The 18795-nt window shown below is 41.1% G+C and overlaps 1 protein-coding gene across 4 annotated transcripts in view; it reads right to left on the bottom strand.

Annotated features, from left to right (window-relative positions):
• Positions 1-18795, bottom strand: part of akt3a (v-akt murine thymoma viral oncogene homolog 3a) — a 47999-nt gene that overhangs the window by 8825 nt on the left and 20379 nt on the right. Inside the window, exons 1-10 of one of the 4 annotated variants that reach the window (XM_026309429.2) lie at positions 16534-16592; positions 16300-16396; positions 13401-13460; positions 13166-13277; positions 9958-10102; positions 9261-9392; positions 9024-9089; positions 6763-6831; positions 4730-4852; positions 3841-3969 (exon numbers count right to left, since the gene is read on the bottom strand). In XM_026309429.2, coding sequence (XP_026165214.1) covers positions 3841-3969; positions 4730-4852; positions 6763-6831; positions 9024-9089; positions 9261-9392; positions 9958-10102; positions 13166-13277; positions 13401-13460; positions 16300-16318 — 855 coding nt within the window. In that variant the 5' untranslated portion in view covers positions 16319-16396; positions 16534-16592. Of the gene's footprint in view, positions 1-3840; positions 3970-4729; positions 4853-6762; positions 6832-9023; positions 9090-9260; positions 9393-9957; positions 10103-13165; positions 13278-13400; positions 13461-14889; positions 15879-16299; positions 16397-16533; positions 16660-18795 lie in introns of those variants that run through there. The other 3 variants (XM_026309426.2, XM_026309428.2, XM_026309427.2) reach the window with 3 other exon arrangements.

The raw sequence follows: 18795 nt of genomic DNA, 5'->3' as shown, positions 1-18795 counted from the left end.
CTGGTATCTATCAGTATTAGAAATGAGATAGGTGGCAGGTGCAGACTGCACAGATGTCATAAATACATAAATGGCTTAGACTGCAGAAAATAAAAACACAATGTGATAAAAATGTACAGTTTTACAGTCGGGAACATCCAGGGGTGTGATATTTCCATATTGTTCTGTGAGATACTACTTCTGTCTGTCTGAGCCAAAAAAAAAAAAAAAATCAGTTTTGTCAAACTTATTAACAGTTCAAGAATCCTACATCATAAAGGCCACAATTCTGTGCAGGAGGTATTGTAGTTTACAGTTACACCTATACTATGAAGGGCTCTAAATGTAGGCAGAAAACTACTGTTCTTCTCTAATGTTCCTTCACCGTTTCTCCTAATAAGTGTCAGAAGAAGGTTGAGATGATGTAAATCTCGTTAAATGTCACTATGCATGCATATGTTGACTTGTACAGACTGCAGAGTTTCCACAGCAGCTCAGTACGACAGAAAGCTGGTCATTAACTGACTGAGCTCACACTCCCGACACTAAACTACTAATGATGCAGTCGGCTGCTTCAGTCTATATAAGTCAACATGTGCGTGGAATGAAAAAGAGCGCTATGAGTGCTATTTAATGTGTGAATGTGTGTGTGTTTGTGTATGCATTAAGATGGTCACCCTGTTGGCAGCTGCAGAGAAGAGCTGGGGGAACGAATCATGCCTCCAGCTTCAGATATACTATTGATTGGTACGGCTGGAGGGATAACACTGGCTTAGACTGCTGGGAGACTGTCAGACACACACACACACACAGCAGATGGAATATTTATCCGTCCTCATCAAATTCATAAAGTTTTGAGAGTGAGGCGAAGGAGATGTTTGGTGTTTCAGTCCCTGCAGTTTGAGGAAGGACACATATACACACACACCACACACACACATACATACTGCTCATGAAATTCAGAACAGCTCACAAGGCTGTTTTTTTATGCTGATCTACAGGCCTGTATATTCAGTCTTTGTACAAAAAGGTAAATAAATGTATACAAATGCAAACCTTCCAGTTGGACATGTATATGTATGTGCGCATCAGTGCAAGAGGGTGTGTGTGTTTTTGTTTGTGTGCGTCCTGGGACCAAAGAAAGTGGTGGCAGCTCGGTTGCAGGCAGGGAGCAGATTAAACCACAGAGCCAGAATGTTGCCCCACAGCCCTAAGCATGGAGGCATGGGTGTGTGTGTGTAGAATATGTTTGGTTGTGTGTGTATTTTTGAGAAAAAGACAGGACAAATAAATAGGCCAGGAGAGGAGAGGAGACGAGAGGAGAGGAGAGGAGACGAGAGGAAAAAAGAAGAGAAGAGGTTTTGTCCTATCTTGGTCCCTGTTGGGGCAGCCATGTGGCAGTTAGATGCTGCTCGCAGGACGAGGGCTTTGGCAGCTTGGACAGGACTAGATGGGACAAGACAGGCACATACAGCCTGTGGCAGTACCAGCCCAAATACCCAGCAGGGAACACAAACACACACACACACCTCATATACCAGGCACAGTGAACAAACACTCACTTCTTGCTGGTGTAATATAGAGACCTTCTATCTAAATGTCATCATCAGCTCTGATAATTTACAATGTTTTACTAAAGGCTGACACTGTATTTGTCAAACATTTTCTGCTATGGCAAAAAAAAAAAAAAAAAAAAAAAATCACAATATCTGACATACAATAGTCAAACAAAATACAAACAGGCGTAAATAAATGGAAAAAAAAGCCATCCCCTTCAACACTTTCGACAATAAAATAGCCACAACCAAATGTGTCAAAAACAAAAATATGAGAAAACAGAGAGAGAAAAAAAACTCCCCATGTGTTTTCTCTGATCCTGTTCCATCCCTTTACAAGGACCATGTACTGCTTATTGTTCATTAATCTCACATTAATCTTTTTTATTTTTGACTCTCCTTGGAACGAACACTAACAATTCAATCTATTGCTTTACAAGTTCAGATGAAGAATTATTCACTTTAGGCTGCTGTAGTATCTGTGTATCCTTCAGGCATCCAGCCGACACAAACCCTTTTTATTCACTTCTATTCTGCCCTTTTCACTGACAGTAAATGCACTAACTGCCTGAATTTCACTCCTGTAACCCTGAAATATTTTCTCCCTTCTCATCTTCCTCTGTCTTCAACCCCCACCTCCCCCTTTCTCTTTTTAATCCCGGCTACTTTGCATCTCTGTAACTTGGCTCCGAGCAAACTGTGTTATTTTTACATGCGGGCGGGCGAGCAGAGCGTGCGGGCGGGCGAATGGCGGCGGCGGTGGTGGTGTAGATTTCCAGGTTTTTTCCGAGCACCTTCCTCCAACCTCGCCCATCTGCCGCCATCTGCCTCGCTTTAGCCCGCACTTTCTACTGCAATCACACACACAGCGCACACGCGCACACACATAAATGCACACAGACGCACATCCTGTGAAAAATAACCAACAGCCTCCAATCAGCTTTTGGCACGCAAAGGAAGGGACGCTAAAAAAAAAGCACAAAATGCTGCGCCAAATTGTCCTCCATACTTTTTCAAGTGGGATATACACTATGCCTCTCCCCTCCTGCCTTCATCTCCACATCTCCATCGCTCTGCCTCTACCACCCACAGTCCTGAAAAGCTCTCTCCAGTTGATCTGCTGGCCTCTGAGTGAGACAGCACTGGTAGCTGGACAGTGGATGGCTGCAAAAAAAACAACTATTACAAGAATATAGTTGGGTGTGTGTGTGTGTGTGCGTGTGAGAGTGTGTTTTGCTATGCCCTTTTCCAATTTAACACCCTCATGCATATTTACTGCTCACCCTGATATTATGGAAAACAGTTTGCCTGTAAAATCTGCAGATGGAAATGTACATACATAGATTCCATTATAAGCAGGTTTCAAACATCCTTACAAAATGCAGGGGTTGCTAAAGAGTTAACAGGTTCATCACCTCAGCATGTTTTGTTCCCACAGGTCCTTCATGAAACAACCAATGTACGATCAGTAATAATCCGGGTAGTTAAACTAATCAGTCAGGACTGTTGTTAGATAAACAGGCACTGTGCAGAGGGTGAGACCCACAGTTCACAGGGGCCATCCTGTTGAAAACCCTGAACAGTGCAGAAATGCTGCCTAATGGATAGGCCGCCTGTGGATGTCACAGATGCTTTTATGTACTACAATCTGCTCAGTTTACAGGACTTAACATACAGTTCCTGAGATTTATGTCACCTGTGCAATGCAATTTACAACATACAGGGTCTACATTGTGCTGTTCTTTAACCAGAACACCTGCACTGTACATAATCATTTTCACTATCTATACACATTAAATTCAGCAGTCATGTCTTTTTATATCTATGATATACTGTAGTTAGAGATGAATATCAAGTAACAGATTATTCAAATTCAAGGTTTATTTTGTTTTATGTATGACTAATATTTATATTGACCTTGGTAAGCAGGTCTAAGCAGCTGTTGATTTGTTCAATCAATTACTCCTACTTCATTTTTTTCACCTGGGATTGTCACATAGACATAATTCATTGATATTATACTTTCTGCTGTGACAATATATTTTACATCATCTAAACAGGTTATTCTGCCATTGTACTCTTACTATCTAATAGGACCAACAACACTACAAAAATGTGGAAAGGTGGAAAAACAATAATGATGAATCACTTTAAGTTATGAAAGAAGATAAAGAGAAATAGGAAATTAATGATAATGGAGAGGTTCAAGGCAGGAGAGGGTGAAACTAAGAAAAAAAAAACTTCAATGACAACCAAAAACCAAACAAACAAACAAATAAAAACAATAAGGAAACAGAAGTGTTACCTCAGGGGCAAGGTACTCTGGGGTGCCACAGAAGGTCTTCATGGTAGCAGCATCTGTGATGCCCTCCTTGCAGAGGCCAAAATCAGTGATCTTGATATGACCATCTTTATCCAGCATTAGGTTTTCCAACTGGAAAGGAAACAAAACACACAGCAATTCTCACAATGCAACTTTCACCACTGGAATCTCAATACTAGTCAGAAATGGAAGAGAAAACTAATCTTGACAATGTATTTCTGAAGAACTAGCTTGAATTCATTGAATTTTATCAGCAGGTCTGAATAATATATTCACTTTCATTATTTGTGACTGAAAATCAACAGCCATATGTGCCTGCTTTGTTCAGTGACTAAAGTACTTTTTTTTGTACTGTGGAGTCAAGGTTTTTTCACTTTGAACAGGAGAGCAGAGGCAGACAGGTAGGGAAAACCATACTGTGTTGCACACAGGCACACAAACCCTGAGCAGCAAAGGGAAATAAACTTCAGGTGTGTGGTGGAGCCACTCAACCTTTTAATTGTAATGGCTGAAGTGTTTTTCTTGCTCTCTGTCTGCTTTTTCTCCTTCCTGTTTTCTTGGCTGCTGTGAGTAGGGCTGGGGCCAAGGCTGCTAGGCAGACACTCAGACAGAGCCATATACCTCTCTACCTCTGTGGCATCAGCACCCCCCTCTCTCCCTCCACCTCCCACACTTCTTTACTGCTTTATGTCAGTGTGAGCCTGTACCTGTCCCTGTCCCTCTCTTTAATTACCACACATCCTGAGCCACTCATCACCTCCTGCATGGAGAAAACAAAACAAAACAAAAATATGGAAAGCCAAAAGATGAGGGGCTAAAAAGTTTCCCTCAAATAACTGATCACCCACCTCCCCACTCTGCTTCTGTTTACCTTGAGGTCCCGATACACAATCTTGGCTGAATGGAGGTAGTCGAGAGCTGAGACGATCTCTGCACCGTAGAAGCGTGTGCGCTCCTCTGAGAACACCCGCTCTCTGGACAAATGGAAAAACAGCTGCAAGAGAAGGAGGGAAAAGAGGATGAGAGATGGAGTGAGAAAGGGGGGAGAGACAGCAGGGACGGCACAGCAATAATTACTGATTTATTGGAGGAAATTAGCACAACACAAACTGGCTGCCCGCACCATATTGAGATGATAGATAACGGAGGGGAGGGTGAACAGGGGGTGTGTGTGGAGAGGAGTTGGGTGGGGGGGTGGCGTCTCAGAGGAGGGCGGGTGGAGGCGCTCGGCAGCTGGCGCTTCATCTAGCAGCCCCCCTCACCACATACTCGCATACCTCTTCCACGTTACCCTCTGGGTTAGGCTGGCATGGAGTTTGGCAACAGGGGCCAAATCAAGAGTTTAATCAATACACCAGTCTAGTTAAAGACAGGCCGACCGCCACTGCTGCCACAGCCAAACACTCCCCCCACCCCCACCTCCTATCCCAACTGCCTGCAGTGCAGCACTCATTAATGGCCTAACTGGCCTTGCCCCCTGAGCCTCCATCTTCATTTACTCCATTCTCATATCCATCCTTCTCTGGTTCTGGCAAGAGGCTCATTTTCCTGCTTTAAAGAGTTTGACTTGTACACGAGTCGTTTATCTCTCAGATGGTTTGACCTGCTTCTCCTCTGTCACCTCACATTCCCTTCATCCTTCTTCTTCTCCTCTCTCTCTTTCTCTCCCTAGCTGTCAGTTGTCAAGTTGTCACTGTCAGATTGCTACACATGTGGCACCAAAATAACTCCAGCCTGCTGTGCGACACCAGTCAAGTCGTACAAATTACCCATGAGGCCAAGGGGCACACATCTCCCCATTAATTGTTCAGGGAGGTTTGCATATGGCCACTGGAGTGATGTGCGCATTCCACCTTGCCTGGTGTGTGTGGGTGTGTGTGTGTGTGTATGTGTGTGTATGTGTGTGTGTGTGTGTGTGTGTGGTGAGAGGGGATAACACGACAGGTGGGCCTTCATCAGTGTACTGGCAGCTGTGACTGTGGCAGGTTTGTAATGGGCTGTGTGTGTGTGTGTGTGTGTGTGTGTGTGTGCATATCTGTGTGGCATGTGTGGTCACGATTTGTCCGTTGAGGTAAAAATATGTTGTGTGTGTTTTTCTAAGTATGTATGTGCTGGTGTTTTCAATGTGTGTGTGTGTGTGTGAGTGTGTGTGTGTTTGCTCACGCCTGGCGCTGGCTGAACTGCTTAACTAACTGGGAGGGGAGCAGGTGACAGCTACACTCAGGGAATGAACCAAGATTGCAAAAACGGCCCGATTAAAAATCTGAGAAATGGAAAAGTGGGGGAATCCAAACTCATTTCGTCTCCGACTGTCATTCTGGCTATATCTGCCCCATAGGTGTGTTCATAAATAGACACAAGCAGGAGAGGGACAGAACAGAAAAGAAAGATGCGAAGGCAAGCGAGAGGCCAGTTGGTTGGCAAATTAACTGTGTTAGAAAGCAATTGAACAAAAAAAAACTTTAGCTACTTCTTGAGTGTTTGCATATCTAAACCTCCCTTTGCTGCATTACTGTTGCACAGTAATTACACTATATTGCTCATGTACAGTAAAACCATATATTCATTTGTGAGACCTTTATAGCCATTGAACTATAATTTGAAATAATACACTTATTCATCATACACAGTTTTAAATACTTGCAATTACCCTGATATACATGTAGTATTTAAGATGAATAATTATTCTTTAAAATTAAGACAAAAGAGCAGGGAAATGTGTCTTTATACATACTGTAAATATTCAACTGAGTTTTGAGCTTAGAATAGGTAAAGTGTCTAATCGGTGTCAGTTAGTGTGGCAGAGTTGTGGTTTAACTGGCTGCTTAAAGGAGTAACACTAAGATGCGCAACCACATACACACCAACCACCACACTGTGTGTGTGCCTGTGTGTTTGTCTGACCTCTCCTCCATTCACATACTCCATGACGAAACAGAGGCGGTCCTTTGTCTGGAATGAATACTTCAATGACTGAAATGAGAATCAGACACACACAAATATACATTGTGTCAAACATAATATCCACGATGTTTCATCCACGATGCAGTTAATGCATCGATGCAGTCTGTTATTTGTGTTTATTCAAAAATTGCCACTGCAGCTGTATTAAATTTACAGTACACAGTGGACTGTAATTACCTCATAGTGTCAGAGAAAAAGTATTCAAGTGATAGTTACCAAGCAAACACTAATTAGCCTGATGCATTTACTTTCACAACAGCTTTAGCCCTTGTATTAACACATTATGTACTTCTACAGTGCACACACTCCCTGTACTTTGAACTCTGAACTGAACAAGGGAACAATTTTGTACACAGTGAGAAGTCTGGTGCTATTTTAGCTAAAACAGCAGGAGCAACAAAACCCGATCATTCACGGTTTCAAACACTTTATGTCTGTCTTTGCTTATTCAAGGCAAGTATGTGTATGTATGTGTGTGTATGTGTGTTTTCTTTCGAGGGAGAAAGCTGCTAAACAAAAGAACAGTTGGTTGGAGTCTCTGTGGCTGCAGGTGTGACAGGGGTAAACTCAGATGTGAACTGTAATTGCTCTCACAACTGTGTGTGTGTGTGTGTGTGTCAACATAAATATGTGTGTGCGTTTCTAGGAAGTGCGATAGTAATGAGCAGGAGCTAATGTGTGTCTATATCAAAGAGTGCAAAGCTAATGGATGTGGTCATTAATGCATAGCAAATTGCTGTCTGACGCATAATTAGCCTCAAGGGACTCAGGTACGTATAGGATCAATATGCTGTGTGTTTGTGTGTGTGAACGTGACACACACTTACAGATGCTTATACATTTGCATACACACACACACTCTTACAGATGCTCATACATTTGCATACACACACACACACTCTTACAGATGCTCATACATTTGCATATACACATACAATGGCTTCTGGAATTACTCAGAACCCTTTTCTTTTGGACCACTTTGTGTAATACATTTAATTTTAAATAGAATTACCATGATTACCTATCAATCTATATTCAATAACTAATGATAAAGAGAAAATATCTGCAAATTTAGTAAATATTAGCAAATTGATATGCCTCTTTGCCCCAAATTGTGTTCAGGGGCATCCTGGGTTTATTTACCTTGAGATCTGCCTATAACTTAATCGAAGTCCACCTGTGGCAACTTAATTCACTGGACAAATAGCTATGAAGTCCAAAAAAACTCTATAGACCTCTGCAATAAAATGTTTTGGCAAGTCTGGAGTACAGGCATAGGGCAAGGATAAAAAAAAACATTTCCACGCTGGCCTCTATAAATACAAAAATGGACTATGCCTGGAACCACTAATACTCTTCCTAGATTTGGCCATTCAGCCAACTTGAGTGAGTGGGCACGAAGGGCAATGGTCAGCGTGTTGACCAGGCACCCACCAGCCACTCTAACAAAAGCTTTAGAAGTCCTCTGCAGAGATGGTAAACCTGAAGAAAGGACGACCATCTCAGCAGTCCTCCATCAGTGAAGCCTTTATGGCAGAGTAGCCAGACAGTAGCCAGGAAAGGTCAAACGACAGCCTGCTTGTAGTTTGACAAACAGGATTTAAAAGACTCCAAGAGGATGAGGATGATGGTGTCAGCATCACACTGTGGGAGTGGTTCTCAGCAGCAGGGACAGGGAGACTGGGCAGAATTAAGGAAAGGATACTATAATTCCAGCCACTACAGAGAGATCCTAGAAACAAAACTACTCCTGAGTGGCACAGCCTTTTACTAGGGCAATGGTTCACTTTTCAGCACAACAATGACCTGAAACATACAGCCAAGACAATGCTGGAGCAGCTACACTGACTGTCCTTGACTGGCTCAGCCAAACAGACTTAAGTACAGACTTAAACCTTTAAGAACATCTGTGGAGAGTCCTGAAGATGGCAGTTCATAAATCCTTCCCTTCTAATCTGCCAGCACGAATGGGATGAACTGCCAAAAATCAGGTAAGCAAAGCTTGACAAGACTTACACAAGAAGACCTGAAGCTCTAATTGCTGCTTCCACAAAGTGCTGAATTAGGAGTTTGAAAACTTTTGTAAAAGAGATTCCAATTTTTGATATTTAATGCATTTCTAAACCTGTTCTCACTTTATTCTTTATTCTAATTCATTATGGGTTATCGAGTATAGATTGATGGGCATATGAGGTACTTACAGTGAGAAACGGGTGTCTGGTGTTTTTCAGTACTCTGCTCTCTGTGAGTGTATGAGCCACTTCATCCTGAACAGACACAGAAAAACCAAATAAGAAGACGACTAAAAAGCACTGCAAAAACATCAGATACTGAAATAGAGAGAAAAATGGCTTTAATGTCAAAAACTTCACTTTATGTAGTCCATTACCAAATACAGTGAAAAGATTCAAAGATTGAACAGTCCATGCCAGACTGACCTTGGCTATGATGACTTCTTTTTTAAGGATTTTCATGGCATAATATTTTCCACTGGCCTTTTCTCGGACAAGAATCACTTTGCCAAAGGTTCCTTTTCCCAGCAGCTTCAGGTAGTCAAAGTCACTCATTGTCTGGGAGGGTGGAAAACATGACCAGTCAGAAATCAGGTAATCAGATCAACAACCTTATATTTCATTTAGTGCCATTAGCAAGTCAAAATTTCCCCTTGATCAATCCTTTGATTAATCACAATATAAATTAAAATGTATTTTTGCTGAGCCTCTGACATTTCTGAGAAACGTATTCATGCAAAATTACACCCCAAAAAATCTTTTCAGCGTGGGGTGTAATATTTTAGGCTGTTTAGTTAACTTGAAATACAATATAAATTTTCCTCAAGTGTAGAGCTTTGATACAATTACATTTACAAAGCTTACTTTACATGACTGCTGTTACTTGACGGAGCACTATAATTTGGGAAAACCAAATTACACCCTTTTTGTTAACGGTCATTAGCTCACACAAACCTGTGACTGAGGACAATTTGTAAAATTGTATGTTGTCAAAGCTAATAACCCATTATATGAACAGCAGTAGTACAATTCCAATAATTTCTGTATTTTGAGTATAGAGTGTGAATGTGAATATGTGTTGGTATGTCTGCGTGTTCATCAGCTGGTGCATCTGGTGTGTTACCTTGCGTTTGTGGTGTGTGGTGGAGATGTCCATCTCCTCCTCGACCATGTTGTCGATGTTGGAGGTGGGACTGCATTGAATCCTTTCCTCCTCTTGTCTCTGTAGTTTGTCAGCCACCATCTGGATGGCCTCTGTCCACTCATCTCTGAACACAAAACAAGATAAAGTTTAGAGTCGTGTACCAACCGCTGCTTCTGACACACTTTTTAACTAGATGATAATGACTATTTCCATTTCATGAAATCCACAGTTCTGCCATGTCTGAGAAATCATATTTAGAACCGTAACCATTAGTCACATATAGTAACTAATTAATCTGCAACTATTTTTATAATTGACTAAACCTTTTAGCAAGTTCGTAACCAAAAGTATCAAATAGTTACTGGTTCCAGCTTCAGTAATGTGTGAATCTGACTCATTATTTGTTTTGGTCGTATATGTAACAAACTAAATATCTTCAGGGTTTGGAATAGTGGTTAAAAAAAAAAAAAAAAAAGTCTGAATATGTCGTCTTGGATTTCAGGAAACTGTAACTGGTAGATGAATAAATGAATACATACAACAGTCTCAAAGTTGAACAGTGACCTTGATACCCTTGTTGAAAACATATTATATCGTATACCATGATAATTTACACCTGTTCCTGTTACCTCTGTGCCGTCTAGCTCTGGCCTGACTTTAAATGATCAACAGAAAAAACATAATACATACATACATAATGCAAAATATAACTGAAACCAGCCCCGGTGACATTATACATTACTCAGGTGTAAAATACGATATTGGTCATAGATTTTCCAACAGGATGGCTAATGCACATATTTAACTAGGTTTCTAAATGTGTTAAAGTGTTTTCAATTAACAAAAACACCTATTTGTCCAACAGAGAGGAAACATGGTCAACTAGAGAATCAACCAAATGAGCAATGACCATGGAGCAGAACTAATGCTTACCAGTCTGTGCATGGGTGACTGTGTGTGTGTGTGTGTGTCTATTTGAATGTATGTGTGAGGGTTGAATGCATGCACAAATGCACAGCCATGTATTAGAGGAAACAATGCATTGTTGTTTGCTAACATTGTTCCTCCCCATTGACTTTTCATTAGCAGTGTTGTTCAACATCTGTTGAGAGGAAGTATATGAGTTTGATATGGTGAGTGTAGCAGAAGGCCAGCTAGCATCAGGATGTGCAAATACAATAAGCGTATTTAGCAATGATGAATATAATTGTTTATGTACAGGGCAACCTTCTCTCTATTCTGGTGACCAAGAGAAGGGAAGAACTAGATAAAAATAGACTATTAAGTTATATAAAGGGTTTCATCCTGTCCTGTAATTGTAAACTGTTAAAAAAATGTGCAGAGAATTACATTGGTTTTCTGTAATATTTTGGAGCTAAAATATAAAAAGAAAATGCTGAACATGTAATTTTCTCAAGACTGAACTGGATGTTTTCCCACTGATCTTCAATCAAACAGTGTTAATCTAGTGCCACATGCAGGGGTTACATGTCAACAGAAAACACAGAGAACCTGAACTGAGGTGAACCAAAGATGATATTCAAATATTCAGAAATCCTCAGAACTCTGGAGAAACAAGTCAGGATTTACGAGTGTGCACTTTCAAATACACTTTCCCAGTCTGAACTGTGAGACGATCATAATAATGAAACCTGTGTGACTCCAGAACGACCACCCCTATGTCTTTTGTTTTGTTTTGAGTTAGATTACCATATGTTTCCATGAGGGATGTGGAAGAACATCCATCTGATCCTAAACAGAACAATGTGTTTTAAAGATCTGAATCCCTTTCTACTGCAAAGACTTCTGAGCATACCCTACACACTCAAAACAAGGGCAAATTCTATTTACCATCTACAACAATGGCCACCCATCATATGCGTGTTTGTGTTTGTGTTTGTGTGTGTGTGTGTGTGTGTGTGCGCGCGTGCATGTAGCTACATGAAAAGCAATGGGAACTCTCAAGGTCAGGAAGCAGATAAATACTCTCTCTCTTGGTTAGAGTGTTTTTTTGTACAGTATAATGAGTTTTTTTTGCTAATGAGTGATAATGGGCCTGCCTACAGTCGGGCACCACGCCAACATGTGCCACCCTCTCTACTCACGGCTGGGGCTGTGGTAGCTGGAGCCCTGCCAGCACTGGTACAGTACAACAGATACAGTAACACACACATACACACACGTCTCTTTCCAGCCCACTTAAAAGCCAAAGATGTGGAAACAAACACACCCATACAACAAACTGTACACACATCTGGAGTTTACTGTCACCCATTCTAGATTTGCACACTGTACGTACTTGGCTTTAAAAAACAGTCAAAAGAAAGTCATTACTTTTATGTTAACTGTGAAATGTTTGATTATCTGGAGGCAAAACTATAAGAAAGCAATATATACTGTAAAACAGACAAAGTTGGACAGACAGCTGCACCACTCACTCACACACACACACATACACATAAAAAAACACACACACTCAAAGGATGCACAGAAGCATCTGTGGTCTTCTGGGCAAAGCTGTTCATTTTCTGGAGATAAACACCTCAGCTCCTCAGAAAGGAACTGAGCAGCTGGAGAATTTATGCCGACGCTACTTGAAAGGTCTCCTTTCCACTCTGTCTCTCTCACCCTCACGCTTTTCCGGAGACATACACAAAAACCCACAAGCTCTCTATAGTACAAGCCTCCTCATACATACCACCACACTTGATGACACTTTTAGTTTAGTCTAAGGTTATGGTCTTATAAAACCTTTAAAGTGGCATGATTATTTTTTCTTCAACAAAAATTGCACATAATGTTTTCTTCTTGTATGTACAAAGTTCTAAAGTTGAACAAAGGGAGATCTAACAATCTCAGATGAAATATGGCTTCATAAATGCATCCTGCTGGAGTATTTCAAACAAACTGGGCAGGTTTTAACTAGGTTAAATGTGATGTTTTAGCCAAACAGCTGGTGTGTGTCCAGTAATATAGAAAGAGTGAAATTAATCACTTGTTTTGTCAGGGTCCTTTCAAATAAAATATATTTATCACTGCTTTAGTGATACTAGCTCATACATCCAGATGGACTCAGCCTATTGTAATATACTATATATGATTAAATATATTATAATAAAACAATGCTTGACATCCCAGAATGTTGACAAACCAATAGTGACTGAAGGATGTCCTTGTTGATACTGACCTCTCATCAGGTGAGTCCACATGGAAGGTCCTCTCGATGACAGTGGTCCACTGGAGGCAGCGTATGATGAAGGTGTTCGGCTTTGGCCTCTCCGTCTTCATCAGCTGACATTCTGCAGACAACCAGATGAACCGTGCTGTCTAGTCACTGTAATAAAACCAGCATTTCACCATTCACAAAGGTAAAGAAGAGAAATAAAAACAAGCTGGAAGAGGTAAGAGTTTTTAAATTGTACTTGGTGAGGTGCTTTTAGTCACTTTGGTCCTAATCCTGCTGGAACGAACTGCCTGATGACCTGAGATCAATCACAAGAGTCACAAGAGACAACAGTCAGGTGCCTGTCTGAATGCTGAAACAGTTTTTGCCTGCTGTTCTCATTTTGCTGGACATGAAGTGATCTGTCTCCAATGTGCTTCTAATATAATTGATGGGGGACAAATTCCACAGTGCTCATTTTAGGAATTTATTTTCTACAATAAAACCACTAACTCTGTGTTTGTTGGGACAGTGTTTCAAAGTTGAGTAACAAAAAGGGGAAGAAAGTATAAAGGTTCTGACTTTGGAGGATATCTGTTTGTTTTGTCTGACTGTCTAGTCCAAAAGGAGGACAGTGGATTTTATCATCACTTACATTAAGCAGGATCTTTTCATGGCCAGTACTGAGGCACATGACTATTCTGTTTTAATACAGAATTTAAAATTACAGTAATTCCTCTCACACTACGGAAACAATAGGGCTTTTTCAGGGAGGATATTTTTACGATTTCAAGAGGAACATCATGGTTCGCTTTTGTTTCAGGGTCCTGGTATTGCATGTGCTCTGTCACTTCCAACTCAGATACTTGAATTAGAATTAATGTTATTTGTAACACATGGGCTTTTCCTACTATGACAAGTCTAAATGTCTGCTGTGAAAAAAGCCTATAAGGAAATAATGCAGGCCTACCCATTACTAATAGTAGAGTATGTTTGGATACTTTGCAAACCAGACAAATTTACAAATTTCTATTGATTTACAAGCGTCCCTTAATATTATCATTAAGAAAACATGAAGCTGGAATTGAATTTGTTTTTAAGTTCTTTTTTTTTTTTTAACTTCACCAAACAATGACTCAAATGAAGGTGTTTTCCTGTGCCAAGGGATATTATGTGTTGCACCACATACGCATCTGGCGAATATCCGAAGAGACACATTTCTGTGAAAATGGGCAATACAGTAGGCCATTATTACACAAATGTATAATACAGTACACAAAAGCAGAAACGTATGCACACATAGCCAGATGGGGCTTTGAGCTCACTGTGGGAAGGAATGCATCTTCATTGTCCCCCAGCAGTCTCTGTGGTTATTGGGGACAAGAGCTGATATAAAAGAGGATAATGATCCATCTTCTGCCCTCTCATCTCCCCCACTTCTACATTCTGCATATATCACCTTCCATTTCCCTCTGCTGTTGCCTCTTCCCCTCTGTTCTCCTTTAGCTTGCTATCACTCTCTCCTCACCTTGTCTCCTCCACTTGTTTCCTCTCCTCAGCTCTTTCCTCTCACCCCGTGTCCTCAACTACCCCTTCTTCCAACTACTTTCTGTTTAAGTGTGGCACAACACAGCGTGTCATGGCTCAGCCTAAATATAGACAGGAAGGTTAATAACACCATGTCTACAGTTGTACACACATCGCTTCAATATAAACAGACACACACACACACACAAAGAACTTACTACCTGACTCGTGGATATGGTCTGCTGTGCTGCCAGAAAACAAGGTCATGCTATAGTGGATGGAAAACACCCACACCCATATATGGACACACACAAAAACACACACGTAAAAGTGATATTAAAGTTTGAATGTTATCTGAAATTGGGTTGTTTGCTACAGCAGGCAACTGTGTTGTGAAATCTGTGTAGCAGTTTAGTGAGTGCATGCATCAGTGTGCGTGTGTGTGTGTGTGCGACTGGCTTGTATGTATGAGTCCCTCTGCAGGGAACAGGCCTGTACCATCTCTGTTCCATCTGACCACTTCTGTTGTTCACAGACACATAAACACACACACAGAGGCACACACAAATAAACAAACACACACATACACACACACGCCACCTGGCCTCCCAGCTTTGGGCAACAGATGTGGCAGTGCCAGCGCTGTGCCAAGCAGCCGGGGCCGGATGTATGGCCTGGCTTGTCCTCCTCACAAACTCTTTTCCTCTCCCTCGTTTTCCTCATTCTCCAATCCTGTCTTCGTCTCCTCCTCCCTGTCTGTTCAGCGCTGCCGATCCTCCTCTCCACCCTCATCTACCCTTCCTCTCACCCATACCTCATCCACAAAAGCCTCACCCTCCAATTCCTCCATCCCTCATTCCAGCTCTCATCCATTGCTCTCCACCCTAATCGTCCTTCCATCTCTGTCCTCTCTTCTTCCTCTCTCCTCCCCATGTCTCCAATTTCCTCTTCTCCAATCAACTCCCATCGCTCATTCCCCACACTTGTCCTCCCTTCTAGACTCCTATCTTTCATTTTCCTTCTCCTCCCGTTTATGTAACATTCTTTATCATTTTCTCTGAGGTATCAGCTTGTATTCTACCATTCATCATAACTTGCTTTTCTGTTCTTGCCCTTATCACACACTTTCCCTGATTTCCAGTTTCATTTTGATTATATGTTAGTATAGTATTAGTACTGTACAGTTAGTAAAGTTAGTATTACCTATGAAATTTACCTTCTCCAAACTATTGTACTGCCAAATGCCAAAATCGCATTATACATAATGATTTACAGTAAAACTATCATGTTTACGATCCTCGTAACCCTACATCATCTCGAAAACACCAAGATTTACTGCCAATCTGCATTTATTACATGAACAATGTGAGGTGATTTTGGCGGTAATGAGACTAAGAGACATTGAAATTAATCTTGTTAACTCATTAGCTGGTTAATTAAACATGTCAACGATGCTGTGGAGCTTGTTAACCAGGTGCAGACAGATGATATACTGATAAATGGTTAATTAGAGTCCTTGGTGCTTTCTGTAAAGCATACCAACACTGAAGACTGATGCAGGACGAGATGTTTTGACACACCATGACAGAAACTGATGTAATAACTATTATAGGCTATTACATGTCCTTTACCTGGAAGACATGAGCTCATTTCCTTGCTGATGCATCCTGGGGCAAGACACTGATTCCCTCCCACCTCTGGAGGTTCTGATCTAAACCAAAATGTCCCCTACAGGGCTTAACAGTGTCAGAGTCTCAACATGGACTGTGTTGTGGTGTTCTGTATATACGCAACGTGAATATATGGGTATAGTAGAATTTAGAGGAAAATGGCAAGAGGATGTTTTGATAAGATGAATAACATACTTGCTACAGAGAAGTTATTTAGGGGGTAGGGCAAGTCTGCATCCTGTGGCTTTTCTTTGTAGCCGATGAAAGAGCCGTCTGTCTTCAACAGAAAGTAGCGTGGTCGCCAGTTCTTTATGTATTCACCTAAAGAAAGAGATGGATAGAAAGAGGAAAGCTTACGTCAAATCAATCAAACTCTTGGTGCAAACAAGTGAATTCAGCTCATGAGGGATGACAATGTTTCAGACATGCACTTAGAGTAATGACTATAATGCAACTACATGGAACACATTAATAAAAAAAATGGTGATAATGTGATTTTAAATACAGCTTTTATTCCCTAGACAGATAAAGAGCCTGTCCCCTCAACTCTCATCTGTCCAAAGGATATCACACACACATACACACTGTTTGAGTTCCACAGCGCTTGCCAGATTCAGATCGGATTATCATGTAAAAAATGACAAAAACATGTTTACCAGCACAACAGTCATACTATCCATGCCAGAAACATCATCTGGTTGATACATGGGCAGGTGTTGAGGTGATGACCCCTCAACCAAACACAAACACAAACACACACACACCACTGGTCACCAGCAAAGAGGGAAGAAAAGAAGGGTAAGACTGAATGAGATGAGTAGAGATGACCTGATATGAGATAACACAGAGAATACCCCTTCTTAGACACCAGCAACAAATAACATCTGCTGAGCAGCTGGTGGCAGAGTATTACCCAACTGGCTGGCACAGACTGGCACTAAGGTGGCACCATAGCTTTATCAGATGACCTGCTGCAGGATTACATGAGTGTGAAACATTTCCACACCACAGATGCAGCTAACACTTAGTGGAAACAGCATGGATACACATGGATTAAAGAATACACGTGTGCAAGTTCACATGTAGTTGGATAAGTACAATGAGTACAAATGAATGAAATGAATGGAATGAAACTGTGGGCACACATGCAGGAACATGCAATGTACAGCACATGTTTGATGTAAATACTGAGACACACAGCTCTAATAAAAGAATAACAATCTCAACACTTTCCAAAGCTGGGAGCAGTATAAACATTTCACTTTCTCATTTCACACAACTGAAAAAGGAAACACAGGACACTGATGTTCCCCACTTCTCAACCCCTTTTAATTAACCAGCCATTCCTTGACATGCACACACACACACATTCATACACCTTGTGAATACTAATAAACAAAAACATGCATATGTGCTTGCACACATAAGCGCACACATAAGCACACACACACGGATCTCAGTAACAGCTCTGATCACCTGTTTTAGGCTAATTCAGTGGGAAAGCAATGTGTGTGTGTGTGTGTGTGTGTGTGTGTTCCATTTGTGACATCGATTTAAAGCGGAAATGACAGCAGGCCGTGCTCGTTAACACGTCGCAGAAAAACACCTGCTCCGCCGATGGGACCATGCGACTGCAGGCCCTGTCGGTACCTCTGGGTGCTGCTGGTGGCATGTGTATCTTTGTGTTTGTGTGTGTGTGTGTGTGTGTGTGTATGGTGGGGAACAGCAGCTGATTTGAACTACCACACAGGGACAGAGAGACACAGATACACAGATATGAAAATGCTGTTGGGTGCCAGTGCGTCATCAGGATTACCAAATCACACCTCTCCTTTCCCCTCTCAGTCTCTATTTTTCTCTTTTTCACAAATCCACCCACTCTCCCATTTCCTTCTCCTGTTCTTTCAGAAACAAAGCATATTCTTTGGATCACTTGCTACTGATAAACAGAGTGCTGTGAGAGGGGCTGAGTGGGAGGGGTGGGAGGAGGGATGAAGAAAAACATAAGGCAGAGGATGAAAAAAAGAAAAACAAAAAGGGTTTGAGGAGAAGGAGGTTGTGAGTAAGTGGAAAGAGAATATCTCATCAACTATGTCCAAACCAAAATAGTATAATGTAAACATATGTACACGTATGTAAGTATGCATGTACAAACTTCAGGCAGTGGACATAACTCTAAAGCTCAGTCATAAAATATAAGGCAATAAAATAGATCTGAAATAAATCCAGTTTAATGTGTACCATTTTTGAAGAGATTGGATTATAATTCAACTTTAATGAAATATTTCAGCCTCTATGGTGAACTTGTATTGCACAGGTGCATTTGTGAATTGTGTTTAAATCCAGTGGGGTCACATCAGACAAAATATATGTAAATCTATGTGAGGACACTGGTTAAAAGGTTAGAGAAATTAAAGGTCACAGGTTTGTAAGCTCAAAAAATAATGATGAAAGATG

This window comes from Mastacembelus armatus, chromosome 15 (genome assembly GCF_900324485.2).
Source record: "Mastacembelus armatus chromosome 15, fMasArm1.2, whole genome shotgun sequence".
In the NCBI taxonomy this organism is placed as follows: Eukaryota; Metazoa; Chordata; class Actinopteri; order Synbranchiformes; family Mastacembelidae; genus Mastacembelus; species Mastacembelus armatus.
The sequence above is the reverse complement of the archived record's forward strand: the minus strand, read 5'-3'. Positions and strand labels throughout refer to the sequence as shown.